Source organism: Montipora foliosa, chromosome 10 (assembly GCF_036669935.1).
Source record: "Montipora foliosa isolate CH-2021 chromosome 10, ASM3666993v2, whole genome shotgun sequence".
Classification (NCBI taxonomy): Eukaryota; Metazoa; Cnidaria; class Anthozoa; order Scleractinia; family Acroporidae; genus Montipora; species Montipora foliosa.
The window spans coordinates 19,257,305-19,284,804 of NC_090878.1; the positions used below are offsets into that span (position 1 = coordinate 19,257,305).

The window sequence follows — 27,500 nt, forward strand, 5'->3', positions numbered from 1 at the left end:
TCGAGTACGAGTCAAACCGTTCGGAATCAAATCAACTCGAGCACGATTTGTCTCAACCAAGTTCCATTGCAGTCGACGGTTAATAAACTATTTGCTCGAAGAGGAACACTTCTTAATCCTCTGCTGAGCGGGACCACTGACATGTCGTCTTCAATTTTCGGAAGAAGCTTATTATCAAAATTTTTAATCCTCAACTTGCATGTCCATTTCGTCGACAGGACGTTTTTGAAAAATAGCGATTTTTCGTGGTTTCCAAGGCAGTCCAGCAACCACACCCAACACTCTTGTTTTGTGCTGCGGTAGACTGAAGTTAGTGAAACGAGATCAAAGTTTATTGCTTCGGCAGCAAGCAAGCCTGAACCGAGCAAGTAACTCGGGTCTCTATTCGGCAGATATATTCAGTACAGGAAACCTTCTCTCTTGCAAAACGCAATGCATTGTGGTCCTCAGTAAGAGCACAGGCACAAGGGGTTTGAAATGTTGATGATCTTATTCTTATGGAATTTCAATTAATTTAGAGGGACCGATACTTCCAAGAGGGCTGTTGTCTTCGGGAATCATTAGAAAGGTCTCGAAATTAGCGTTACTATTGGGTGCCCCTACTTTCGGAATTCTACGTTACATGTTAATTAGATCACATTTCGTGGAAAAGTAGAACAGGAACAAATCATGCTTGTCGACGGTTAAACCTCAAAACCAGTCCTTTCAATTCAATTATGTGTTTAGACTCTGCGTTAGATAAACGAGTGTCAATTCCGAGAGAAAGCATAAACAAATGAAAAATCCAATTTAAATACAGAGATTGACTGGTAGAACAAGGGTTTTGGCCTTAAGTTTCTTTTATGGTTGCTTGACTTTACTGGAAAGCATTATACCGCGCTTTCTAAGAAACGTCCTCTCAACGAAATGACCATACAAGAAGAGGATTAAAATTTTCGATAATAAGCTTTGAAAGTAGAACATTTAATGCTATTCAACTAATAATTGTCAATGATTTGGGATTATAAGATTTTCGACATAGTAGACTAAATTTCTCCTTTTCTCGTTCACGGGGGCACTTTATACAAGAACTTTCCTAGGACAAAAACCATTTTTGCTGCATGGCAGAAGTGTTAATTATAAATTAAGTTTAATTCGCTTTCCGTTTCAAATTAATTATAACGCCCTGCTACAAAATGCAAGCGAATCATCTTCATAAAGACTTCCTTTCCAAGAAACGCCTTCATAATTTCCCTTATATAATGAGCACACGATTTGAAGCGGCAAAACCGTTTAGGTCTTTCACACGCTCAGAGGCTGGCTGACAAAGGCAGCAGCATAATCGTGTGGTTATCTGGCTTTCTTCGCTGGCAAGAGAGAAGAGATAAGTGAGGTGAGTGACTAACAAAGAGGTCTTTCAGATCATTATTTTTGACTGATTTCATTAAAACTGTTAATCACCTGCTACGGACGTACCCGAAAAATGCGCTGAAGATCAACTGTCTTAAACGTACAAGAAATGTGTAAATTTGGAGTCCCGGCGTCATATCTAAAGCTTTATCCTTGTAAGATTATGAAGACCGTGATTTCACATCGTTTTATGCTCCCTTCAAACATTTCCTGGCTTCGAGTTCCAAACAAAGAACAATGCGCTCACATCATGTAGAACAATTAAGCAAATTCTTAGAATAAAAACGAAATGAGTTTGAGAAACGATTTTGGCAATTCTACAAGAAACGCCAGACAAGAAAACTGTAGCTAGAGAGCTAGAGATCTTGAAATCTTGAAATAAATGAAACTCTCACAATGTAATATATTTCTACCTTACACGGGATTCTTCCACACATATAACTTTTCCTTTGTAAACGCGTCGAAAGTTTTCCGTGCGCATGAATCCTGGGCGTTTTACGGATAACATTTTAATCCCATCAGTACACGGGCACTTAGATCAAACAGGAAAGTCCTACTCAACCCCAACAATCTTTTCTATCTTCTGGTATGAAAATTTCAACCGTAACTACACACCACCTCAGTATCTGCGAGGTCGTCCCATAAGGAATCCAAGTCGTATTCATGCTATTTCGTGTCAAAATTGAGTTTAATAATTTCCCCTTTGAGGTGATCTGCGTCTACATTCCTAAGAGCAATGTTGACTTGAACGCACAAGACAGAGCTCGGGTTAACTTATGATATATAATTTGGTCAAAGAGCAATTTCCAATTGAGTGTTGATTTTGGTTTTGTCCCCATGCTATTAGGAGAAGGGGGGGGGGGGGGAGGGGGGTTGTGTAGGTGGATGCTCCCTTATGTCAACATGGGTGTGTATCGCTCCAAGGGGTATGGCTCTTGAGCAATTTTGGTCTAAAATCGGGACGTTACAGATTTTGACAATGTTGGTCAAATTGTCTTTTCTGTAGTCTGAAGCAAGGTATAGAGTTTTATCTTTACAAGAACTTTGATGCCAAATCAGTAGCATGTTTTGGTCAAAAATGGGGCACTTAAACCCTCTTCTTGTTGTCTGAAATAGGGTCTAGGGGAGGGGGTTGCATATGTACACTTTGTGTGAGGCTCAAAAATCTCGCTCCACTTCCTCACCAAATCAGAAGTAAAACCAAAACCACTCGTGACTCGCTCGAACGCGTTTTCCCGCGCTTAGCGCAAGCTACTCGAATCTTCTTTGAATTATAATTATTGATTCATTGCCTTGTTTTCGTCTGTAGTAATTACTCTGAGTTACTGTGATGACGTTCGTTTCAGTCTTAAAGAAACTGAGTTGAAAATGCTCAAATTTGAATAGCTGCTGAGGGGGCAATTTTAAGAGCTCTGATAGCAGACAAGCCTTTTTTATTCTGTTGCAGCGATTCAGTGCTTAGAACAGGACACTCCTGGCTAGAAATTCATATTTTCGTACTTATACGTCAAGCAAAACATGCATGTTAATTAGGTTACATTTCGTGGAAAAGCTTAACAGGAACAAGTCATCTCTCGTTTTAGCTTACTTAGTACTTCCTGCCTAACACAAGATACATTTATGGGAACACAGAATGCTTTTCGAAACCGGGAATTCAATGTCTGGCCGTTCAATTCAAGTCTGCTTTTAAACTGTGTTTTGGATGAGTGGAGCTTCATTTAGTCATTAAGATACCATTTTGATTTACTCATTATTGAGTTTGCTAAATTATTCATAACAGCTTATAATTATTGTCTGCAACTTAACGGTTGTTTATTTCAATGTTGGAGCTTGTTCTGTGATGTACTGTTGACGGTCACGGTAAAGCTCTGTAAGAGGTTTTCAGAGTGATTGCATTTAGTTTCTAATAGAAAAGTTTTAGCTGTCATTCAGACGCTGTCGAAGTTTTGCTAAACTTTCTCCAAGTGTTCTACCTAGCCCTAATTCTTTCCTTACACTGAAAAAAAAATCAATATTGTGACTAAAAGCCCGAAATATTTATTTGAAAACAGAACAATCATTTGTGCGTCAATCAGTCGATGTTTGTTTCTCCGCTTTTAGACTATTCAAAGCTGCAATGAGTCACTTATCGATTTTGCTGCTGGTAATCGTTGGGATCGTCGTCCCTGGAGCATTAGCGCACAGTAAAGAGTGCGAGGATTGCAATAACTGTTGCAATGTCAACTGTGTTTCCAGTGAAATGCGCGTAGAGGAACAGACCAAGGGGACCATTCGCGTCTCTCAGCTGTCCAACGGCGACACCATCCGTGGGATCAGGGGAACTGAGCGGATGCCTGGCTGGTGCAAGGTGGAAGCTGTTTATCCGAGGGCCCATACCGACAATTTCACAACCTACGATGGCTTCACAAAAGACCACATGGTAATTGATGCCGATACTGTTCGCCCGTACGGTAAGAAAGGAGAGGTGAAGAAATCTCGTCTGTTTACGCTTGCTACCGAGTGCGACGCCGCATTAAACGCAGATGGTCAGGCGTTCACGCCAATCAGCACCACGTTCTGTCCTCATGAGCTGAGCTGGAGCGAGTATCTTCCTCTGATCGCTGCCATTCGTCGCGTGACCAACCGCACAGGTTACTTTTGGTATCTTAGCGACGCCTTCCATGACAACCAGACAGCAAAGGTTCCACGCTGGATTGACATGCTTCACGACATCTGTACAGAACTTTTGCGCTGCGCGCGTGAGGGAGAATGCCAAAAGTTTGAAAAAATCATGGAAGAGTTTGTCCACGAGCACGTGAACAGGAAGTATGTGGTAATGGTTGAGAGCGCATTTCCCAACATGGGTGGAGACGTGGACAAAGATGAAACCGGCACAATCACTGAGGTGGTTCGCGAGAAAGGTACAAACAACGTTCTGCTTTTCTCGGCCGTGGGCTGTGCTGTAGCTGGGCTCTTGATCGCGGTTGTCGCATCAGTCCTTCTGTACCGTATGCGAGTGAAGAGGAAGCAAAAGGCACTAAAGGAGCCGCATCCAAACCAACCACCGGTTATGGTCCAGGATACCAAGGCATAGAGATGACACCAAGTTAGCGCTGCAGCTTTAAATTTGCCGGACACCGTCGCATAATTAGTTTTCCTTGCCATAAGTCAGGAACGTAATTGTTTATTAATTGTAAGGGTGGTTAGTAAAAAAACACATTTTAATAATTTGATTTTTAGCAAGTAGAGGGAGGCAGCTTTGACACCGTCGCATTATTAGTGTTCCCTTCTCTAGGTCTGGAACTTGTTTTGTCATTGTAAGGGTGATTTGTAAAACAGCAGTTTTACCTATTGATTGTTAACACGCAAGGGCAAAACGGAAACACATTTAATATCCTTGGGGAGCCATAACTGTTTTTATAATAGACCTTTTTCGCTTGTACATTTTGTTTTCCCAATACAGGTCATGTGACAATAATCAGGAGGTTTGGTCCTTTGTTTTGTTCATTAAAAAGAGTGCATACAGAAATGCTTGCGTGCACTCTTTTTAATGAATAAAACAAAGGACCAAACCTCCTGAGTATTATCACATGATCTGTGTTGGAAAACAAAATGTACAAGCGAAAAGGCTCTATTGCCCAAATATGGTAATAAAGCACTCGATAGATGTAGGTCTACATGACGTCTACTCGGCGATAGATGTAGATTTCGCAAGAAAATGTGAAAACGACGGACCGGCGCCGCTTCACAAATGTTACAATTTCGGAATCTTTCATTTGTTATCAATGTGTTGAATTATAAAACAGTTATAGCGTTCAAGCTTGCGTGATATCGCCTAATTTTAGCCGACTCGGCCTTTGGCCTCGTCGTCGTAGTATAATAATTAGACGATATCAGGCTCGCTTTCGCGCTATAACCGTTACATGCTTCCTGATATCCATCGAGTTTAGAATGGTGTGCCGTGAAATGATGTCGAAAATGCGTAATGAGTCTTTACTGGTTTTGAAGTCTGGGGAGCTTCACTGTAAACTAATGTAATGCGATTTCGTCAGTAGAACCTGAGTGTGGTTGTAACGGCGACGTGCAGAAATAAGCATGCAATAAAATCATTTTCCCCAGGCCCTCATGTCTCGGTTAATAGACGAGTTTCTTCACCCATCTCCAGGCTTCTCTAGGTGGGATACCCTCTGTAATGCACCGCACAGGGAGATCCCACTCAAAAAAGGGGCTTTTTTCAAGGGTAAAGCGTAAAAGGGTATAAGACTTTGCAACAAGAAAAAGGGTCCTTAAGGTGGACATTTAGGTGCTGTAAAGGGCCTTTCAAAATATCTCCAATGGACGTACCTAACAGCTGATTGTTCCAAGTGTTTTTCATGGGGTTTCCTAGTGAAAAGTTCTGTAATAGTGAAAACAACAAAAAAAAACTAAGATGACACACGCTAACACACCGATCTCTTAATGTGATCCACCTTCCCACACGCGTCTTTCCGTGGGAGAACAGTCTTGCTGTTCCCAACGCAGTTCAGTACCCCACGTCTTGTATTTGGAGCTGCCAGTTAAAAGGATGCCTAAACTTCCGCCTCGTATGTTAGCTACGCCATGATGATGAAGCCTAGAAAGACCTAAACGGTTGGCCATGGCTGCTAATTGCCCGGGTAGAATGCTTGTGCGTATGCGTGATGTGTTGCCAAACCGGGTTGGTGTTTGAGTGTGTTACCTTGCTTTTTCTGTATTTAACCCTTTTTCATTGCAACCCGCTCCTTTTTTGGTGTCAATTATCTTTTCTCGCTTACTGTTACTGCATTCACGATGTAAGGGAGCTGTAGTATTTGTGAAATTGATAACACTCCAGATGAAAGTTGTGGCTCACTCTACCTGTCAACAACTTTCTTGGTCGAAGAGACATTGCTCCTATCCAAGGAAAAGTAAATGAACATTAATGTGCCTTCTAGAAGTTTCAAGCGTGTACTTAAACGTCAATAAACACCGAAAGGTCATTGCATTTTTGCCAGGCTTATGCCTCGAACGTCTATGATAACAACCTCAACACATAGACCACCAACACTACAAGTTTCGAACGTCTATGAACGACAGATGAATTGGCCATCAAGATCAAGAGGTACCAGTTTTAATTTATGCTCGAGAGCCAATGAAGAAAGCCTTCTCTCACTCATGGTACATCTCATGTACTGAATTTTTGAGCCTTTGCGTCATGACGATTGAACGCTTGCACTGAGTGTCCTAAAAAATGTGAGAGGATTGTAATCATCCGAATGACAGGATACCAAGTGCATGAATCAGTTGCTATACTATCCCGGATGGCACTTTTGAATCCTGCATAACATCAACAGCTTACTTTCCCCCTTTTCAACTAAAAGCCATCAAAAATACAAATTTCATCTTTGGCTTCAGTTTGGGGCTGGTTAGATCCCTTTGAAACTCCGGCACTTCCCACACGCCTGTACCCTCGTTTAACATTAGGGAGCTTAAGCAACAACAACGGCGACTGCAACAAGACCGTCACTAATTTGCATATATAGTGGGCAAAAAAAATACCTTTGCACGCCCTGCACGTGCGTTTTATCACTTCTGTCCATTTCTTTGCCGTCTCAGCAAAACAACAACGTGAAAAAGTCAAGGTGGAGGTTTTATGAAGGACGTCACCACTTGAGGATAAATTTTCATTTTCTCCCATAAATTAAGTGCCGTTCACATGCGTACGAGTGTCACTTTTGAGGAACTACCGCTCCCTTGTCATATTAAAAAAAAATTTAAATCATTAGTCAAAACACGAATTTGTATTTTGAGATGACGTTCTCGTTGCCGTTGTCGTTGCTTTAGCTTTCTATTGATGGAGGGTTGCGTCAAGGGATAGCGTCAGAAAAACGACAAGTCACGCGGGCTAATTGCAGGTGGTTAACTAGCAGTTATGGTTATGAGACAAACAATTAATTTGAAGCGGGGCGCCAAGGTAGACACTTGAATGAAGTTGACTTCTGTCCAGCAATTCAAGGTGACTCTAGTGAGGATAAGAGGAACACAATTGCAGCAATCAGTCCTCCGTGAAGACCACAACAGAGATCAGACAAATTACACAATGTGTAGTTGTACACACCGTCTTTAATGCCCTTCCTGGCAAATGGACGGAGCTTCCATGCAATATCTACTCGCTCCCTGAAATTTCAGGTGGAAAACTTTCGCATACCTGTAGTTCGTCAATCCAAAACTGGATGTGAAACTTTTTCTCTCGTGACCACCATAACTTAATTGTGGAAGAAGATGGGATAATATTTGAATTATTCAAATTGTAAGTTCATAACCATTCACTTCAATAAGTAATATAGCTGTTATAAGATCTAGGTTTACCGCAGATCGCAAACAAGAGTTTCAGGTTTGACGTTACGGGTTTGAGTTTGAAACAGTTTCAGTGCCTTTATATTGAAGTTAACAAAAGCCACGCGCCGTGTTTCAGGTGGGGGAAAAATATAACATTATTGCCTTTTTGATTGCCAAATTGTTTGGAAAAAAATACTTAATTGATTAAACTGGGATGGTCCTTTGAGATGCGCTTGGTTTCATGCATTTTCCTCTTTGTGGTTTCGGCAAAGAAACAGTTGACACTCCATTGTCATAAAGGAAGTTAAGCTAAAAGTGAATGATAATTGCATAATACACAGTGTTAGAAACACCATCATTACAGTGTAAACAGTGGATATTTGAGGTAATTTCCTGGCTTTGAATTGCGCAACCCTTCTTGCATCTTTTGCCTGAGCATAAGCTCGCGCACATTGATAAAATGGCGGATTTTCCTTGACGCCAAGCTTAATCCATCAAAGAATTGCCATTTTCTCCTGTGCGAATACCGTGACGGTGATCCTCATTTTGCTGAGAATGGAGCCTTCGTGGAGTAGTAAAAAAATCAGCAAAGAGCTATGGCCAGTTTTTTGGTTGCCTACCACGCAGACGCTTATAGGGCTTCGTCCCCTCGTGGGGGAGGAACGCGTGATGAAGCCCTAAGAGTGTTTGCGTGGGAAGCTACAACAAGTTGCAAAAATAGTGGAGACACTTCACCTTCTTGGGGCGTTATTAATTTCCCTATTATCTCTCACACTGCAGCCCCCCTTCCCCCCTTATCAGTGTTGCTAGCGAGACAAAAAAATGTTAGGAATGGCTTCGTGACTCTGAAATTTTAATTTTACGTGGCTATTCCATTATCAAGTCTCTCGGTGAAACATTATCTTGTAGGAAAAGTGTTAACTTTCCGAGTAACACAAATCTGAGTAGATCTGGATCGGAAAACGGCAAAGTTCAACAGAAGTAGCAAATAGAGCAGGAGTATAGAAGAGGTCACTTGATAGTCGAACAAACTGTGCAAATTAATGAAGCTGATCAACACGGAATAAAACATCAAAAACAAAATTAATTAAAGGAGGCAGGGCAAAGGCCAACCTGAAGAAGATTAAAATGAATTGGAATTTGGGTTTTTTGAAACTGTTCAACCAACAGCTTGTCATGATTTATCTTTGTTGTTTGTAACTTAAATTCTGTTTGCTCGACAGACATTTTTTCTCACGAATTCTTTCTCATTTTAACTCATCATTTGCTTCGCAACTCCCTCCATTTTGAATCTCAGCCGATAAGAAAACTAAAACTATCTCCATTTTGTAAAAACTCAAGATACATCATTTCCTTACTTTCTCAATGTACAAGGAAAGAATAAAGGGTAGTATAGATCGATCAAAACAACAAACAAATAATTATTTACTACACCCTTGCCGCAAGCTAATATTACTAAATACCTTGCAATGTTCCTCTTTACAACAAGTTGAGCAGGAATAATAAACACCTCTGCAAATTAGTTAAGGAATAAGCGGTGGAGTTTTTGCGTGCGTGCGTCAGCCACAACTGAATTAGTATCGAAAACGAGGAACTAAGCAGGAAGCCCCCAAAAGATCGAAAACGAAGGACCCAAAGTCGAAAACAAAGCACTCAAAACTAGAAAACGAAGCACTCACAACTCGAAAACGAAGCACCCTATTTTCCATTGGAAGATCGCTTTTGTATTACCTCATATCTTTTCACTATTAGAGAAGCTTGGAAAAGAATCTATAAGACACTACTGTTTTAACATGAGAAATGTTCATTTCCGGTATCCTTCTGCAGCTCAAAAATGTCTGGTGCTCCCTATAGTGTTTTAATTCAAGCACTAATGGTAGTTTTTTAGATGTGAACCAGGAATTATGAGTGTCTCGATATTCCTGTCCAGGGTTCTTGGTTAACTGCAGGGCTATTAAACTACAATAAAAGAGAAAAAAATATGTAGTCATGTGTAATCCGAGCTGCCACCGCATGAGTCATATATTCATAAGATAAGGCGAGAAGGACCAGTGGTCGTTGAAACGGATGTTTTTCCTAGGGTTTGGAAAGGCCAATTATACATCTTCGACAGACCTTTCAAACTGCTAACAAAATCCATCAAAACCGCCAGAAACACGGGTACAATGCATTATGTTAAAAACAATCGCATTACGCCTTGCGTACAATGAAGATGATAATGCCGGAACGAAACTCATTTACCGCGCAACGGTGGCTCAGTTGGTTGAGCACCGGGCTGTTACGCGGGAGGTCGTGAGTTCAAGTCCGGCCGGACCAACACTCAGGGTCTTTAAATAACTGAGGAGAAAGTGGTGCCTTTGTAACGCCATCTGCAAATGGTCAGACTTTCAAGTCTTCTCGGATTAGGACTATAAGCCGGAGATCCCGTCTCACAACCCTTGGGTATATATAAAATCTGTGGGACGTTAAAGAACCCACACACTATTCGAGAAGAGTAGGGCATGGAGTTCCTGGTGTTGCGGTCTAATCTATGGATATAGGGGTCAGGTGTCAATTGGGACGAAAAGTTCTGTTCCTCTCCCCTACCACTCCATGAATTGTGGCGAATAAATTAAAATAAAGTATGTGTCAATCACCGAAAAAAATGCGTTTTCTTGTACTTCTCTTTTACTTGCGCTTGCAAATAGGGAATTTAAGAGATGACAACGGCAACATCAATCAAAACGTCACCACTAAATATAACTGACTTAGCGCTATTGCAAGTATTTCGCCATTATTGCGTCTTGTTCACATTGTACAATACGAGCGATCTATCCCGTAACTGGATGGGTATGAATGGTCTTAAACAAAAATAGAAAATGAAAGGTTCATTGTTATAATGTCACGTTGGTTGGTGATTGAACGTTGTTATTTTGTGGAGTACGGCAAAGAAATGCTCGGAAATTCGTGTGGCACGTGCAGCTCGAGTATTTCCCCGGCTTTTTAACCAATAATATTGGTTCTTTGTGGCGTTGTCGTTGCCGTAGTCACTATTGATAAAAAGGTGTCATGTTTTGTAATTTCCTTCAATGTTCTGTGTATTCTGAGGCAAATAAAATTATATGAGCAAATCTATTATTTAAAGCTTCAGAAATCCAATTACAATATTATTTCTATGTCATGGTAAACCGTCCTTGGCTATTAACGGAACAAATTTAGATATTGACAGTGCGAAGCAGTTGTTTTATGCCACCAATTCAAAACAGCTGAAACAGCCCTGTTCATACTGCTTTCAAGACTGCCGCACAAATAACCAAACGTGTTTAGATCCCATTCCCCTGACAAAAGTATCAAACATTCCCACCCTGGGGCCAAGACTTTACGCCATAATTCCCGAAAGAGAGGGAAGGAGGCGGAGTCACTGGAAGTCAAATTCCAAACCTATGTCCAGGGGTCCCCCCTCGGGCTTAGATAAGTGCACTAGTTGCTTGGCAACAGGCAAAAAAGAGGCGGATTTCCAACTTTTGCCACTACTTTAAAAGAGTTTTATTGATATCGGTTCATTCAATACAAAATAAGGTCATAAAGGCAAGTACGACGTCCGTAACTTCGAATTAGAAATCTTCGCATGTGTCTTGGCTTCTAATTTCGCAGCAATTTGCATAGTATTGATTAGAAGGGTTTGTATGAAATTTTTAAAATTCGTTCATGATGGCTGTAGCCTGAATTTCTTCCTTCATAATTTCATGAAAAAAATCTGAGTGTAAATGTCTTTTAAGAGACTCACTATTTTCACTATGGAAATCCTCCTCTTTGCAGCGGCGCTACAGCGGTTCCAAGTCGACCAGAATCCCATACATTTACTGTAATTTTAGCCGCGTTTGCCCCACAGCCAAGATGGCGTCATGATTTTGCACGGTCGCTGGTTCAAGTCTTGCTTAAACTCTCTGTCAGTTAAATGAAAAGCGCCCGTAGTCCATTTCCCAAAACAAATAACTAACAGTGGTAGAAAACCTGTTGACTGCTTGTTTGAAAAGTCAATAAAATACTTTCCTATGAAGCCGCGAGTACGGTAGCAAATGTGTGCTCAAGTCGCCATTTGCGACGATTGCATCAACGGACAATAAAATGGACAATGTAATTCTTCTCCTCGCAATTCTCTGTAAATAAACCACATTAGAGGTTTCGTATGTTTATTTACAAAATAACAAGACTATGACGATATCATCTCGTACTTGCCTATGATAGTTCATTAAACCGCCCGTTTGGAGTGAGGGATTTCCTACTTAGTATGCATCGATTAATCTATGCATTATCTTTTAACTAGTTTGCATCGAAAGGTCTAAGACTAAAGAATGCAATATTTATAGTCCTTAACCTTTCAATGGATATTAATTAACAGGTCAAGCAACACTCTTATTTCTTAGTTTTTAACTTCTGGAAGTTTCCATAAAAAATTGCCCAGCTAAATCACTCAAATCAAGAAGTTTGACCAAGATAATTTTGTAGAGTCATCAAACTTTCAATGCAGACTAACTACGAGATCGGGTAACTTTCATTTCCTAGTTTTTGTTATTCTAGAAATTTGCTCCAGAAATCGCCCTTTTAAAAATGTTTTGCCTTGCCGCTCTGAGAGATGTCTGATTCTGGAATCTTTTTCTAGCAATTTTTTAAGTCTTAAAACCTCCTATGTATAGTAAATGTCTACTTTCCTAGTTTTTTACCTTCTAGAAACTTGCTCAAGATAATTTTTTTAATTTTGCGTTGGCCCCCTTAAAGTGGAGCAACACTCACGGCCATCCCTCAAACTCAAATTCTGGTCGTTTAAGCTCTTAGACCACTGATAAAGAAACAGAACATTGCTTGTATTTGTCCTTTTGCCGATCACTGGCACTCCGAAGAAATTGTTGCTTTCAACATGTGGCACCGTTGTCAATACCTGTATTATCTACTACTACCAAAGGTTATTCAGTTTGCGGTTTGGGCGTGTGAAGTCCTCAAACATGATTGGCTTATTTTAGGTGTTCACGGTTTCCCCGGTCACACTGCAAAAAATTCCCATAGAATTTTCATTTGAAGACCAGTTTACACGTACAATTTGTTGGCTGGTTTTGTCGGGCCGATAAATCGCACCTTGTAAATTGTGTAAAACGTGTAATTTTTCCTCTAAAAATCTCCCTGTTGTACTTTTAGTATCCGCCATTTTGAACGCTTTGATATTTTCAGTATTTGTGTGCATAACCCACTTGCATACCCTTTGATTGACATGGAGGTTTCCCTTTGAGTGTCGGCCCGATTTTCATTCCCATGAATGGGTCATTCATTAGCTGTCAAAATACACGTAAGATTTGCGCCGTCGCCATCGGGCCAAAAAATGGGGCCGACAAATCCTACCGTGTAAACCCGCCTTGGACCCTTGAAAAACACGCCATTTTTTCGTCTATGGGCTTTTTTTCCGCACCTCTTTTTCAAAAACCAAAAGAGATCCTAAAGTCCTTAAACTTAAAGCGCCTACTAATTAGAAGACTAAAGCTTTAAATTTTGGCTTAAAAAAAAAAACTGATAGTATTGACACTTGGTGTGCATTTATAGGAATGAAAAATGGCTCTTCCTCGAAACTCTCTCTTTGCCTTAAATGGAAAGTTCGTATGCGGAGCTTAAGATGAATAAATGTAACCAGTAAACTAAGTCTACAAACATACTTTTAAACAACATCTACATATCTTTTGCCGTCGTTGACCGCTTATGACGTTCGAATGCTTAAATGTTTTCAGTAACTCATATACTTAAAGTAAGGAAAATGGCGTATTCACGCACGAGAGTACAAGAAGTAGTTTTCTCAAGTTTTGGACTCCGTTTCTGGAAAAAAGTCAGAAAAAAAGAGAAAAATTAGCGGGTTAAATGGTGATTAGCAATTTCATTGTGAATGATAAATGAATAAGGACAATTATTTTCATCAATAAAACCGTTTGTACATGCATGTGTTTAGTCACTAGCATCAATTCGTATTCACTATAAGCCCTCAATATCTAACTTCACTTTACACTGGTAACCGGCAATTAGTGATTTCGTTTCAGTGCATTGCACGGTTCAAACACTTATGTGCAGGAAGGAAAGAACCTGACCTGGTGAATGCAATCATCATTTACTTCAGTGGCTAGCCAAAGCAGTTCGTAAAAGAACTACATTGGCGACCTATTTTGAAACCTTTTCTCTGTGAACAACTTACCTCTTTCTCTTGACAACTTACTGACTAAGAACCTGTACAATGTCATCCTTTTCCGTAATCAAAATTATAATTGAAAAACACTTACCATTCTTTTCGAGTTCTTGAGGCCCAAATTCAAACGTGACATCATCGCCAATTAGCACAAATGGCGCCCAGTATTTAATGGCGGAATACTTCTCCGTCTGCCGAAGAGATTTCATAGCATAATGAAGAGCTAAACTTGCACTTTTTCTATCTGCCAAGTGTCGATAGAAACTTTTCATGAACATCAAGGTTGCCTCATCATCGATTGCCCAGAGTGACACCAGAACAGACCGGGCACCAGCACACAGGAAAGCTCTCGCTATTCCTACCACACCCTCAGAATTCACTTCTCCCTGGCCACTGTGACAAGAGCTCAGAACAACCAGTCTTGCCTGAAGACCAACTGCACGAATATCACTCATTGATAACATAAAATCTTCCTTTTGGGGAACCTGGGATGTGCGTTCAGGATTTGGGGTCAAAGCAATTTCTCCAAATTTTGAATCTCCATGTGCTGCAATGTGAACTAAAGCTGCTGACTTCATTCTTTTCAAGACCTCAGATTTTGTTGCATTTACTCCAGTAAGAGGAGCAGTCTGCAGAAGTTCTCCAATCATCTCCACTTCTTTTATCGCGCAAGGCAACTGTTCGGCAATGGGTTCGCCATTTTCGTCAGTGACTTCCTGTAACCATGGATCGCCCACAAGCAGAGCTTCACTGTTACTGTAGAAGTTGTCAGGTGCACTTGTGATGAGTTTTAAAGCGGTCAACGAGGGAACAGTACGGATCCTGGCAGAGTCACTCAACGCAGAAAGAGGAGCCAAGCAAAATGGTCCATCAGGAACAAAGACTACGTCATCACCTTGAAGCAAGTCTGCAATGGGACTGATTAAGACATCAAACAAAGGCTGCAAAGAGTTATTATCCGAGAGCAACAAAGACTGAACGGTCTCGGAAAGAACTTCCCTACCGCAAACCAAGTGTCTGCGTAGCTTGTCAAGTGTACGATTCTCGCATCGGAGAACAGTCCCCGCGCAAATCTGTTTCAAAGTAGTTTCTATCAGTGAAGCGGCACTTCCATTTTTGATTTCCTTTTGCCTAAAGTTTATTCCACTTCCTCTTCTCAGAAGCCAAAAACTGATAGTGTTCCCTTCAAGTGCTATGAAAACTGTTTGTAAGGGCAAATATTTCATAACAGCGGAGATAGTTTCCGTCGTCGCAACTGCCGAGGAAGGTTCTTCATCAACTCCAAATTGCATCTTCAAAATGTCTGTCAAAGCCTGTGCTCGTCCTTGTTCAGCAGTAAACAAAGCCTCATCAACCTCTAATGTCTTTAAAAGTGCTCTCCATAGAGCTGTGTACGCAAACTGATTTGTGTCACGAAAACTTATTTTCCATGCATCTTCTGATTGAAGAAGACGCCTTGTTTCATCGAAACGTTTCATGCTTAGACGATAAAAATTAAGGGCTTTGCACAACAAGTCTAAATTTTCATGAACACGACCAAGCCAATAGAAACCGGTTCCCTGTCTTACTGGATCCTCCGTTTCCTTGCAAATAGTAAGATGTTGTTTGTAAAGGAGAAGAGCATTTTCAAGCTCACCCATTCTGTCATAAGCCATGGCGAGATTACCAATGGCAATTCCCTCCCCGGCCCTATCCCCTACTTCTTTTGCAATGCTGAGATGTTGTTCGTGATACTCTATGGCTCGCTTAAAATTGCCCAGACTGCGACAAGCATTGCCGAGATTACCATTGGCCTTGCCCTCCCCGGCCCTATCTCCTACTTGTTTTGCAATGCTAAGATGTTGTTCGTGATACTCTATGGCTCGCTTAAAATTGCCCAGCCTGTAATAAGCGTTGCCGAGATTACCATTGCCCCTTCCCTCCATGGCCCTATCCCCGATTTCCTTTGCAATGGTAAGAAGTTGTTCGTGATACTCTATGGCTCGCTTAAAATTGCCCAGACTGAAAAAAGCGTTGCCGAGATTACCAGTGGCCCTTCCCTCCCCGGCCCTATCCCCTACTTCCTTTGCAATGCTAAGATGTTGTTCATAATACTCTATGGCTCGCTTAAAATTGCCCAGTCTATTATAAGCGACGCCGAGATTACCAGTGGCCGTGCCTTCCCCGGCCCTATCCCCTACTTCTTTTGCAATGCTAAGATGTTTTCCGTAATACTCTATGGCTCGCTTAAAATTGCCCAGATTGTGATAAGCGTTGCCGAGATTACCATTGGCCGTGCCCTCCCCGGCCCTATCCCCTACTTCCTTTGCAATGCTAAGAGCTTGTTCGTAATACTCTAGGGCTCGCTTAAAATTGCCCAGACCCTGATAAGCGTTGCCGAGATTACCATTGGCCGTGCCCTCCCCGGCCCTATCCCCTACTTCTTTTGCAATGCTAAGATGTTGTTCGTGATACTCCATGGCTCGCTTAAAATTACCCAGACTGCAATAAGAGTTGCCGAGATTACCATTGGCCGCGCCCTCCCCGGCCCTATCCCCTACTTCCATTGCAATGCTAAGATCTTGTTCGTAATACTCTATGGCTCGCTTAAAATTGCCCAGACCGTGATAAACGTTGCCGAGATTACCATTCGCCATGCCCTCCCTGGCCCTATCCCCTACTTCTTTTGCAATGGTAAAATCTTGTTCATGATACTCTATGGCTCGCTTAAAATTGCCCAGACTACAATAAGAGTTGCCGAGATCACCATTGGCCGCGCCCTCCGCGGCCCTATCCCCTACTTCTTTTGCAATGCTAAGATGTTGTACGTGATACTCTATGGCTCGCTTAAAATTGCCCAAACTGCGATAAGCGTTGCCGAGATTACCATTGGCCGTGCCCGTCCCGGCCTTATCCCCTACTTCCTTTGCAATGCTAAGAGCTTGTTCGTAATACTCTAGGGCTCGCTTAAAATTGCCCAGACCCTGATAAGCGTTGCCGAGATTACCATTGGCCGTGCCCTCCTGGGCCCTATCCCCTACTTCCACTGCAATGCTAAGATTTTGTTTGTGATACTCTATGGCTCGCTTAAAATTGCCCAGACTGAGATAAGCGTTGCCGAGATTATTATTGGCCCGTCCCTCCCCGGCCCTATCCCATACTTCTTTTGCAATGCTAAGATGTTGTTCGTGATACTCTATGGCTCGCTTCAAATTGGACAGACTGCGATAAGCGATGCCGAGATTACCATTGGCCGTGCCCTCCCCGGCCCTATCCCCTACTTCTTTTGCAATGCTAAGATGTTGTTCGTGATACTCTATGGCTCGCTTAAAATTGCACAGACTGCGATAAGCGTTGCCGAGATTACCATTGGCCGTGCCCTCCCTGGCCCTATCCCCTATTTCCATTGCAATGCTAAGATCTTGTTCGTAATACTCTATGGCTCGCTTAAAATTGCCCAGACTGTGATAAGCGTTGCCGAGATTACCATTGGCCCGTCCCTCCCCGGCCCTATCCCCTACTTCCATTGCAATGCTAAGGTCTTGTTCGTAGTACTCAATGGCTCGCTTCAAATTGCCCAGACTATGATAAGCGTTGCCGAGATTACCATTGGCCCGTCCCTCCCCAGCCCTATCCCCTACTTCCATTGCAATGCTAAGGTCTTGTTCGTAGTACTCAATGGCTCGCTTAAAATTGCCCAGACTGTGATAAGCGTTGCCGAGATTACCATTGGCCCGTCCCTCCCTGGCCCTATCACCTACTTCCATTGCAATGCTAAGATCTTGTTCGTAATACTCTATGGCTCGCTTGAAATTGCCCAGACTGTCATAAGCACAGCCGAGATTGCCATTGGCCTGTCCCTCCTGGTCCCTATACCCTAGTTCTTTTGCAATACTAAGATCTTGTTTGAAGTACTTTCTGGCCTTTTTAAAATTGCCCAGACTGTAATAAGCATTGGCGAGCTTACCACAGGCCTTTCCCTCTCCAGCAATGAAACCTATTTCTTTAAAAATCCTTAATGCTTCTGTGTATTCCCTCTTAGCCTGTTCAAAATAAGCCAAGCCATAATAATATCCGCCCAGATTGAAATATGCAATACCCTCCCCTTTTCTGTTTCCCTCTTTTCTGGCAACGCTAAGCTCTTGTATATGCTGCACGAAAACGTTCATCTTTTTGTCTGCCATTCTTGATTACAAGAACTCTTGAGAACAAGGAAGGTCGTCTTTGAAGGGAGAGGGCACTCCTTGAAAAATACGAAAGAAAGCATGAGAAATTCAATGCACTGACCACAAATGCCACAGGTACGTGGCCAAACCAACGCTAAAGAGACCGCCTGTCATTATGAGTCTAACAAGGACCATTTTCTGCTGTTGACGTCAAACTCTTTACTTCTTTTGTTGAGCCCTTTGTCTGATTTAAAATGAATTTTTATAGACAGAATTGGCAGCACAATTAAATAGACGTATTTAAATGGCATAAATGTGTCCCATATCACGATCAGACTTAACTCAGCCAAAGTAATACTGTTGTCTTTTGTCATCATATTTCCCTGATCAAATCAAATTGCTCGCCTGATACCACTGTTGAAAGTTGGTGGGCAATCAATTTTTGTAACATACAGACTGCTCTAAATGTCCCCTGGATTTTAAAAGTTCGTCTAGAAAGTAATTATCTATAACCGTGTTGTAACTAACTTAAATAAATTACAGCACATTTACATTACACCACATCATCACAGTATACATTACACTAAGTTTATGTTTTCACTACATTGCGTATTACTACCTCTTTACTACTGACTGACATGTACAAGAAATCATCTTGCCCTTGAAGGCAGTAAACAAGCCATTTATATTCTAAGGCCTTTGTTACGGTGGAAGGAAAAAATTCTGCTTCATAAACGTGAATACTAAGGTGCTGTCCATTACATAGGCAAAATTTGCTTGGTTTAACGTCCATTGATATATGCACCCACGCTCCGGAAGGATCGATTCTCGTTCCCTTATTTTTCTTATCCTATGTTCATGACTTCAGTGATGTATTCAAAATACCAGACCTGATTTTATTTGCAACTGCTGATATGACGATGCTAGTCTCTTACGTCTAATTATTTGGTTACCTAGTTCAAGGCAAAGAAACTTACAGTAACCTTGCGGAAAACTAATTCTTTATTCTATTTAAGCCTCGAGAGAAAAAGACGTCATCTTTCAATGCAAATCTGCTAAAATTAATAACAAATTGAACAGATCGTAGAACGGCCTTTTTTGGGGATGTGCTTGACTAACATCTTTCTTGAGTTACTCTGTATTTCTCAATTGGCTTACAAAATCTCTTAATCTATAGCATTTAATTTCAGGTATAGTTGTTTTTCTAAATTTTGTTTGAGAACTCTGTTCTACTGTTTAGTTTATCCTAATAGTCATTATTGTATTATTGTGCATGTACAAATGCAATCTTCGTAGTCTTGTTTCTTTGCAAAAAGTACAGTCAAAATAGTTCCTAAATCAATTACTCATACCCAATCTTCAAAGATCTAGAACTATCACATTTTCGGATATTAGATTTCAAGAACTGGGTAACTCTATGTATTCTTATGAACATCCTCTTCCACCATCAAGGTTTTATTCATAATTTTTCATTTAGAAAGACGCCTATGTGTTTTTTACTAGATTTGCAGAATGATTTTCACCTTCAACTCTGTAGAACTGATCTTTGCAATTTCCGTTCTCCCAGGAACATCTGCTACGACCAGCAGCAAATGTTAGTAGGGGAGCAAGGTATGACGAAGCCCTAATCACGTCTGCATGGGAGGCTATCATCACACCAGAAGTTGCGAAACATCTGAAGTAGATGAAGAGTTGAAAGCTCTGAGAAAGGCAATCAAAACTGGTCGATTAGAGGAATGCAAGGCTTATGCACCAGCTGTTGGGCAGAGTGACAGCACATCCAAACACACACTAACAAAAAACTTCATTCCAGGAGAACGAGTCGAGACTTTCCTGTTTTTGAACTTCTGGCCCCCATTGTTTGAAAGGTGGATAGCACTATCCACTGGATAAATAAATTGGTTTTACTAGACAGTGTTTATCAGCTCGATAGTGATTAAATTTTATCCGATGAATAGCGTCATCCATCATCATTTGCACAACCAAGGCCTCGATCATAACTTACAAACAGGGCCAAGAATGCACCCCACCCAGGGTAATGTTGTTCAGGAAGATGAGCAAAGAACCCATCCATATCTCAACATTTCGACATTTTTTTTTTTGGGGGGGGGGGGGATGGGGGACTGGGAGTTGCAATAGGTTGTAGCTAAGTTACCTGGCCTAAGAATGGAAGTGAGGCTACTGGTGACCCTGCTTTGATACAAACCTTTGTGCTTTTCTAATACACAGATTCAGCCCATTACCGGAAGTTGCATGGAAGCGAGGCCTAAGGGCCATACTGGCGCGAGTCTTAAAAGTTGTGAGGGAAAAGGAAGTGTCATGGAAGACAGAACCTTGCAAGAAATAAGTTTAAATCTTATTCCAGATGATATCCCATGTGCGTCGGTCGGTAATTCAGAAGATGTAGGTAAATGGACTGTACCGCAGCTAAAATTCTGGCTCAAATGCAGGAGACTAAACCAACAAGGATTAAAAAAAGATCTTGTCAAAAAGTAAGTTCGGTATTTTGTTTTGCCGTTGGTTTTCTGCAATGCTAGAGTAAAAGCATTCAATGCAATACCCTATTACAGAGACAAGATTTATGATCCTGACCCTGATGGCAGCTACACGAAAGCAAAGCTTGAAAGGCTTCATAGTTCCAGTGTAACTGAACAGAATATCCTTGGGCAAACCAGCCCCAGTAGTACGTGTTTCGATAGCTTCCCACCGGACGAGTCCACGCTATTCTCGGAAGACTTTTCTGTTTTGCCGTCCTTTGTGCCTATGGATGCTTTCGAACAAGTTAAAAATTCGGGAAAGTCGTCAAAGAAATCTGCAAACGCTGAAGTTGTTATAAACTCTAATGACAAGGGTCTCCGTATGATGAACTTCGTACATGAACTGAATAGGCTGAATCTGTGTATGTTAATGCATGTTGACTAATTACAATAGGCCATTTCCAAGTTGCTGTTTGTCTCGGTTTCGAAGTGAGTCTTGGTGCTCAACTATTTAAAGGGAAATGAGTTTGATTTGCATAAGAATACGCCACTCATTTCCATTTGAATGGTTGTGCACCAGGACTCGCTTTGAAACTGAGGCATGTAGCAACTCAAGAATGGGCTATTACGACAACACAATTTACACGATAAAAGCAGACAGTGAAGTCTGTATCAATACAAGGTCACCAGCAGCCTCGTAGCCATTCTATGCTAGGTCACTGAGTGCAAACAACTGTAAAATGGCCTATTCTAAGATTTAATTCGATTTGTTAAAAATGTATATTAAATGTACATGAACATGTAGGAAACTTGGAGTGTGTTAAACCAAATCAAATTGAACTCAGCATCCTAATAAATTGCCTGCCAATTTCTTGGCCTTCAATATTTAAACAATCATGAGATTTCTCATCCCAATTTAATTCCAAATCCCTTTTGTGACTTCTTTATTATGAATCTGTCCCATGCTAAGGAAACACCAAGGTTCAGTTACATCCTGCGGTTCTTTCATGCCGGGACACTCAATTATTTCCATTTTGTTTTATCTGCTACACAATCTGAAATTGACATATTGTCAATGAATTTCGTCGCAATAACACTTACGTGTTTTTGTTGTTGTGTGCATTTCTGGACATATCTCCGCAATAATATGGCTGGTCATGACAAGGTATGGTCAGTTGAGGTGGCTGAACACAGTTTTTGATACCTATCTTTCATTTACGTTAGCTTTTTCTCTAAAACCCCCGATCCTTTGGTCGCCAAAAATGGTAGCAAGCAAGTTAACAACACAAACTTCGGTTTTTTGATAGTTACGCTGACGTAAATGCCGTTGCCATGGCAACATGAATAAACGTAAACAGGCCTTTAAAATCGGTTTTGTTTATTTGCAGAAAATCTGGTCCACAGATTTTCTTTATAATTTGTAAGTAACAAGCTTCTAATGATGCTCAAAAGTTAACACTATTTTAATAATTTGACAGAGAGATCTTTAATTATCAGCTTGGCGGCCAGGTCCTAACACAAGATCAGTTTTTAAAAATTATCTCAACAGTCTCTACAAGAAGGCACGCAAGCTTAGAAAACTTAAGGCAAACAAAGCGTTAATGATAGCCAAAGTTAAAACTTACGTTCTGGCCGCCATGTTGATGTTAAATCTGCTATAAACCAACATAACGTCTCCATACTAAACTCTTTTAATTTTGATGGCACATTTTTATGAAAAAAAGAACCCTTTTATGGAATATCACAACGCTCTGATACTCAGTGAACAGGCTTGGTTGTTTAAACTTATTTATTTATTTATTTATTTATTTATTTATTTATTTATTTATTTGTTAGCAGAAGCGACAACCAAGAAAACAAAAAAGGACCCATTTACGAATAACTACATATTGCGGGTTGTCAAATCCACAATAAGTCACAGGAAAGGACCATTTTGTCACCAAGGGAATCATTTCTGAGTCTCAGAAAAAGTCAAAAGTCATGATCCGTTAGTTTTTGTTTGTAACCAGCCTTCGTGTAAAGCTTCTTGACCAATAGAGTAGCAACATAGAAACCACAAAGCTTCACATTATTTCTCCTACAATCCCTCAAATTAAACAGCTGATTAGGCACCCATTTATGGGATGAAATGATGTCAAGTTATCTCAAATCAAAAATGCCAGGAGATACCATTCAGAGTTTGGAAGCTTTAGACTCAAATCAATTAAAAACAATATATACTGCTATACATGCACTATATAATTGTATTTTTGGAGCTGCATGCATCCTTTGAAGAATGAGGATTATACAAGAATACATGGTATTCACATGCCATTAAGTGGATGCGTAATGATTTCTAGAATCTACACTTGCAGATTTGCCTCAATTTAAGCTTCAAACCCTAGGCACTTAAATTGAATCATACATGTATATGGATCACAAGTGTAGGAAAAAAGGGTGTCTTACATGAATAATAGCAGCGATTGTTTCCACTGTAACCCTGGCCACAAACAACATACCATCTAGCAAAAGTTATATGTACCGGGTAATCAGAGCTTGTTTTCATCGCGTGGGTCATACATTTTAATATATTGTACATGTATACAATAAAGCTTTACGTAATGATGAGCAACTTACCACTGTTGGTCCAAACAGATGCTCTTTTGCGTGAGCTCGAGCAGACTGGCTTCGTCAAGGGAAAGAACTCTGCAAAGGTGATTTGATGACGTTATTACACTGTCTTGTCTATCAAAATTAGTCTCTGAATAGAATACCTCTATAAGATTTGACTCTCCTAACAAAAATCATTTAAGCCCACACACATCACAATGCAAACATAGTGTCATAACTGTGGAATACAGCTGCCACTCTTAAGAGATACTGTACTACAGTAACTGTACACGTGGTGTAAAATTATTACCACCCATCCCCTGGTAGTGTTCTAAGTATCTCATTCTGAAGTGGACAGTCGTGGTGGAAAATATCACCCATTCTCTTGAAATGGTGTTAAGTATATTCTAAAGAGAATCAGAAGGGATACTCCAAGTAGTTGGGTTAAGATTTCACTGGATGCTGCTGGAAGACACAATGCAGTTTAATCCACATAGCACCAGAGCAGCCTCCACTACTGTAGTGAGAGGAAATTCAGTCAGCTTGCAAGAGATGCGTAATACAGCTGCTCAGTTCCATGACCACATTTTCTCGTTTTTATGATACATGTAAGCCTATTGCTCATTTAGCAACAGTTTGCAACAGATGTTTTTAATGTTGCTGTTATGAAATAACTCATTTTTGTTTTTAAGGGATGACATGGTAATATAACCTGTGTATGTTGTGAAGTTTGACTTCATGTGTCTGTTGTTTTTGAAATCTTATGTAAGCCACAAGCCACTGGTAATGACGTAGAATGTAAAAATTAAAAGAGACTTTACTGTAAGGTGACGTTTCATTGGAATTCTGTCGACTTACAACAGTGCCTCAAGGGATTACATGCAGGGTCTGAATTATCAACTATTTGGTGCAGGCGCCAGCTGGCAACTAAAAAAATTTCAGTTGCCAGATGCATATGTTTCGTCGCAAAAAGGGTCCATAAGTTGTTGCTTCTGATCATAGACAGAAAACATGAATTTCTAAAATACATTCTTAAGCAGAGCTTCAAGTATTTGTATTTCCTACTTTGCAAATGATTGAAAAAGGATCAAAGGCTACACTTAGACCTTGCATTGGGTTTCCATTGAAACAAAATCGAAAGGTGTCGAAGTTTGAAGCTTGGACATAACACCTGTTTCCTTGGGCATGTACTTTACTTACCCAGTACAAAGGCGGGCTAGCATGAATTACTAGCGTCACTCACAACTGATTGACTGTGGTATACCATGTGAAAGGAATACCAACAAAAGTTTTCTAGTTGCTACAACAAGTTGCAAAATTGTGGACATACTTTTATTAAAAAACACGTACTTTTCTAGCTTCCAATACCCACCGTATCTAGAATTTAAACCTTTCCCACTTCCCATCCCCTCTCCCCCTTTCAATGTTGACTGTTTAAGTTTTCAACAATTTTTTTTTGATAAGGGGGGGGGAGGGAGGGGGGGGGGGTGAGCTGCAGTGTGATAGATAATAGGTAAATTAATAACGCCCCAGGAAGGTGAAGTGACTGCACTATTTTTGCAACTTGTTGTCTGATTGATTCCAATAATTTTGCCAGTCTGGATTTGAATCCTATAGGGAAAATTTTCTACTTAAAAAAGCAGGAACTAAAGAAACAATTGTTAGATATCGTATAAGCTCTGAAACATTCTAGAAGTTTGCATGCGAATTGCAAAGCACATTGTATCAAACACGAAAGGATATTAATTATTGACATACGGTGGCATTGATTTTCAAGTGTTGGGACTTATCATCTGCTAACTGCAGATCTGATGCTCCAAAAGTTATACATGGCTCGTATTATGTAACACAATACCATTTTATTGTGTTCCTAGGTGACGTCAATGGAGCTGGTGGCATTACAGTTGAAAATCGTGTCTTCCAGGAAACAGCACAATTCAACTGGTACTTTCTTTTCTACTCAATCCAATACATTACCACATGATTTACAATAAATTTCACACAGTTAGAAATCCTGTACATAATTTATCATGTATTTCATTTTTCAACGGTCTACCATCCAAGCACAGTTTACCATCGCAACAGCAAGTAATATGATATCATGTTATTTTCTCAGTGAAAAGTTGTGGTAGACCATTTCATATAATGTGTAGCTGGTACAAATTTGTTCACTTTTGTATCGCATTGTAAAACAAATCTAAGACTTGCAAGGGATTTAACACAATCGGTGGTCATCATCGATGATGATGATGATAATTGTTATTATTATTATTATTATTATTATTATTATTATATATTTCTTTTACTATTGTTGTTCAAATTATTGTAAGAGTGTAAGTGTAGTAGTGTCATCTTGTAATTGTTATTTACTGAGTTGTAATTAGTAGTCTATTTTGTTTCGATATTGTAATTAATAGTGTGATTTGTATTTTAGTAATTCATAATCGTTGTATGTGTTTAGGTGTAACAAAATAATAAAAAGTTTTAAATTACAAAAAAAAAAAAAACAATCGGTGGTTCCTTTTGAGCATTCTGCTCAGTCGGTCATTGCAAAGAACACGAAGTAATTAGCCTGTACCCAACACGTCACTTAGAAGATGCGAAAGCAATTGAGTAATGCAATGTTACAACCTCTATGAATATGCATCTTTGTACAACAATCTTAACTGATTAGAGTGTAATGTGAAGTTCTACTTTTCTACCCCATATGAATCATGTGAGCGTTAGCCCTACTAATGGAAATGGGCCCACACAAGGACAGAGAAAAACTCTGACCAGGGTGAGAATTGAACCCATGACCTACGGGTTAGATCAGCACTGCTCTACCGACTGTGCTAGGGGGAGGGGACAATGGCAATTTTAAGACTTAATTCATGCATAATTTTTTTAGATATGGACCAGGTTCATGTACATGTAGTAAACAATTTTGTCCAGGATTCTTGGTTACCCTCTGCTATTTTAATGTGGCTAAATATAATTTAGGCTAAGTTAGACTCGAACTAATGCAGTCAGCAGTTTCACCCCTTACGGTACGTGACCTGCGGGGTGGCCCTTTGGGGATTTGCAGGGCCTTTGTGTCATGTTGCTTTTCTCATGCTTTGTTGCTTGTTGATCTTTGCGGATCAATTGCTCTTGTTAGTGAATCTTTGCGGATTCTCGCCCCTTCCCGGGCCCTCCCGCTTCCTTGGTGATCTCTAGGTAAGTATGGGTCAGGTAAGTTGTTTCCACTGATTACTCAGTGTGACGGTGCCAGTTAGCGGCTGCGTGTGGGGGTGGTTCCCGCTTCCAGGGTTGCCATGGATACCTCCCCTTTGGCTTACGGGCTGCTCCCCGCTAACCTTCTGGCACCAGTTCCCAAGCTCATCTATTTGTGATAAGTTTAAACCTCCATTTAAAGAAAATTTAAAAATACAAGGATTCCATTTCCAATAAAAGCCCTCAAAATTAAACTGCTTAAGGCATGCATTTAGGATAAAATGCAGTTGAGTTATCTCAGATCAAATCCAATGTTGGAAGCTATATGCTCATATTGTAATTCAATACCGGGTCACAATTGTAGCAGCACACACTATTCATAAGCCAATCTACATTCGCCACAATTAGCTTAACCCTGAGCACTTGAGAGTGAAGTGAACTTTGAATTCTTAGTTCATCCAAAAGGGAAATTTGAATCATATATGGATCATGCTTGCATGGAAAGACGTGTCTTCTACATGAACAATAGCAGTGATCTTTTTCACCGTAACTTAGAGATAACATAACACAACACAAGTTATGTGTAATTAGAGCTTGTTTTCATTGCATGAGTCATCTACAAAATTACAAGAATTTAAGTAATGATGAGCGACTTACCACTGTTTTTCCAAACAGATGCTTTTTGGTGTGATGTCAAGCGACAGCTTCGCCAATCATTGGCAAGAACTCTGTAATCGTGATTTGAACGGGTTAAATAAATTACTCGAACCAAACTCAGAAGATACAGTATTTACTAATCAGTTTTGATTAACCTTTGTGGCTGCTATACAGACACAACCCACGTTAACGCATGCACTTTCTATCTCATGTAATCCATCAAGGCAAGTGTTTTAACTCAGCAGAATTCCAATCAAGATTTTACCTTACAAGTCTCGCTTAATTCTTAAATCACTTTGCAATGTTCCTTGTCTGAATAATGAATTCGGCCGCAAATAAATTAAGTGTAAGCAATACAGGAAGATTGTTTGCGTGCCTGCGTCACTCACAACTGACTTTACAAAATAAACATACCCAGTAAAAGGAATACCAACGGCTAGTTGTAAAACAGAGAATGGGGAATGCGGCAATGGGAACGGAGAACGGGGAATGGGAAACGGGGAATCTCTAAAAAGGGGAATTACTAAAATGGGG

The 27,500-nt window shown here is 40.4% G+C and overlaps 4 protein-coding genes across 5 annotated transcripts in view; 1 reads left to right on the forward strand and 3 right to left on the reverse strand.

Annotated features, from left to right (window-relative positions):
- The window catches only part of LOC137974439 (tetratricopeptide repeat protein 28-like), an 86,830-nt gene that overhangs the window by 54,384 nt on the left and 4,946 nt on the right, over positions 1 to 27,500 (reverse strand). The window lies entirely within an intron of this gene.
- The window catches only part of LOC137974447 (tetratricopeptide repeat protein 28-like), a 144,952-nt gene that overhangs the window by 17,176 nt on the left and 100,276 nt on the right, over positions 1 to 27,500 (reverse strand). The gene's annotated exons all lie outside the window — the stretch shown is intronic.
- Positions 1,253 to 4,849, forward strand: LOC137974458 (uncharacterized). Its single transcript, XM_068821465.1, has 2 exons — positions 1,253 to 1,372; positions 3,490 to 4,849. The coding sequence occupies exon 2, from the start codon at positions 3,506 to 3,508 to the stop codon at positions 4,460 to 4,462; it is 957 nt and encodes a 318-aa protein (XP_068677566.1). The 5' UTR covers positions 1,253 to 1,372; positions 3,490 to 3,505; the 3' UTR covers positions 4,463 to 4,849.
- Positions 4,913 to 27,500, reverse strand: part of LOC137974440 (tetratricopeptide repeat protein 28-like) — a 27,533-nt gene continuing 4,945 nt past the window's right edge. For both annotated transcript variants that reach the window (XM_068821424.1, XM_068821423.1), the window contains exons 2-7: positions 26,967 to 27,037; positions 23,142 to 23,210; positions 19,572 to 19,749; positions 13,998 to 18,125; positions 7,574 to 7,630; positions 4,913 to 6,279 (exon numbers count right to left, since the gene is read on the reverse strand). In XM_068821424.1, the coding sequence (XP_068677525.1) occupies positions 7,584 to 7,630; positions 13,998 to 18,066 (4,116 nt within the window). In that variant the 5' untranslated portion in view covers positions 18,067 to 18,125; positions 19,572 to 19,749; positions 23,142 to 23,210; positions 26,967 to 27,037 and the 3' untranslated portion in view covers positions 4,913 to 6,279; positions 7,574 to 7,583. The remainder of the gene's footprint in view (positions 6,280 to 7,573; positions 7,631 to 13,997; positions 18,126 to 19,571; positions 19,750 to 23,141; positions 23,211 to 26,966; positions 27,038 to 27,500) is intronic.

Bases quoted from the DNA above. Each gene is read 5' to 3' on its own strand.
- LOC137974458 (XM_068821465.1), top strand. From the start codon at position 3,506: ATGAGTCACTTATCGATTTTGCTGCTGGTAATCGTTGGGATCGTCGTC.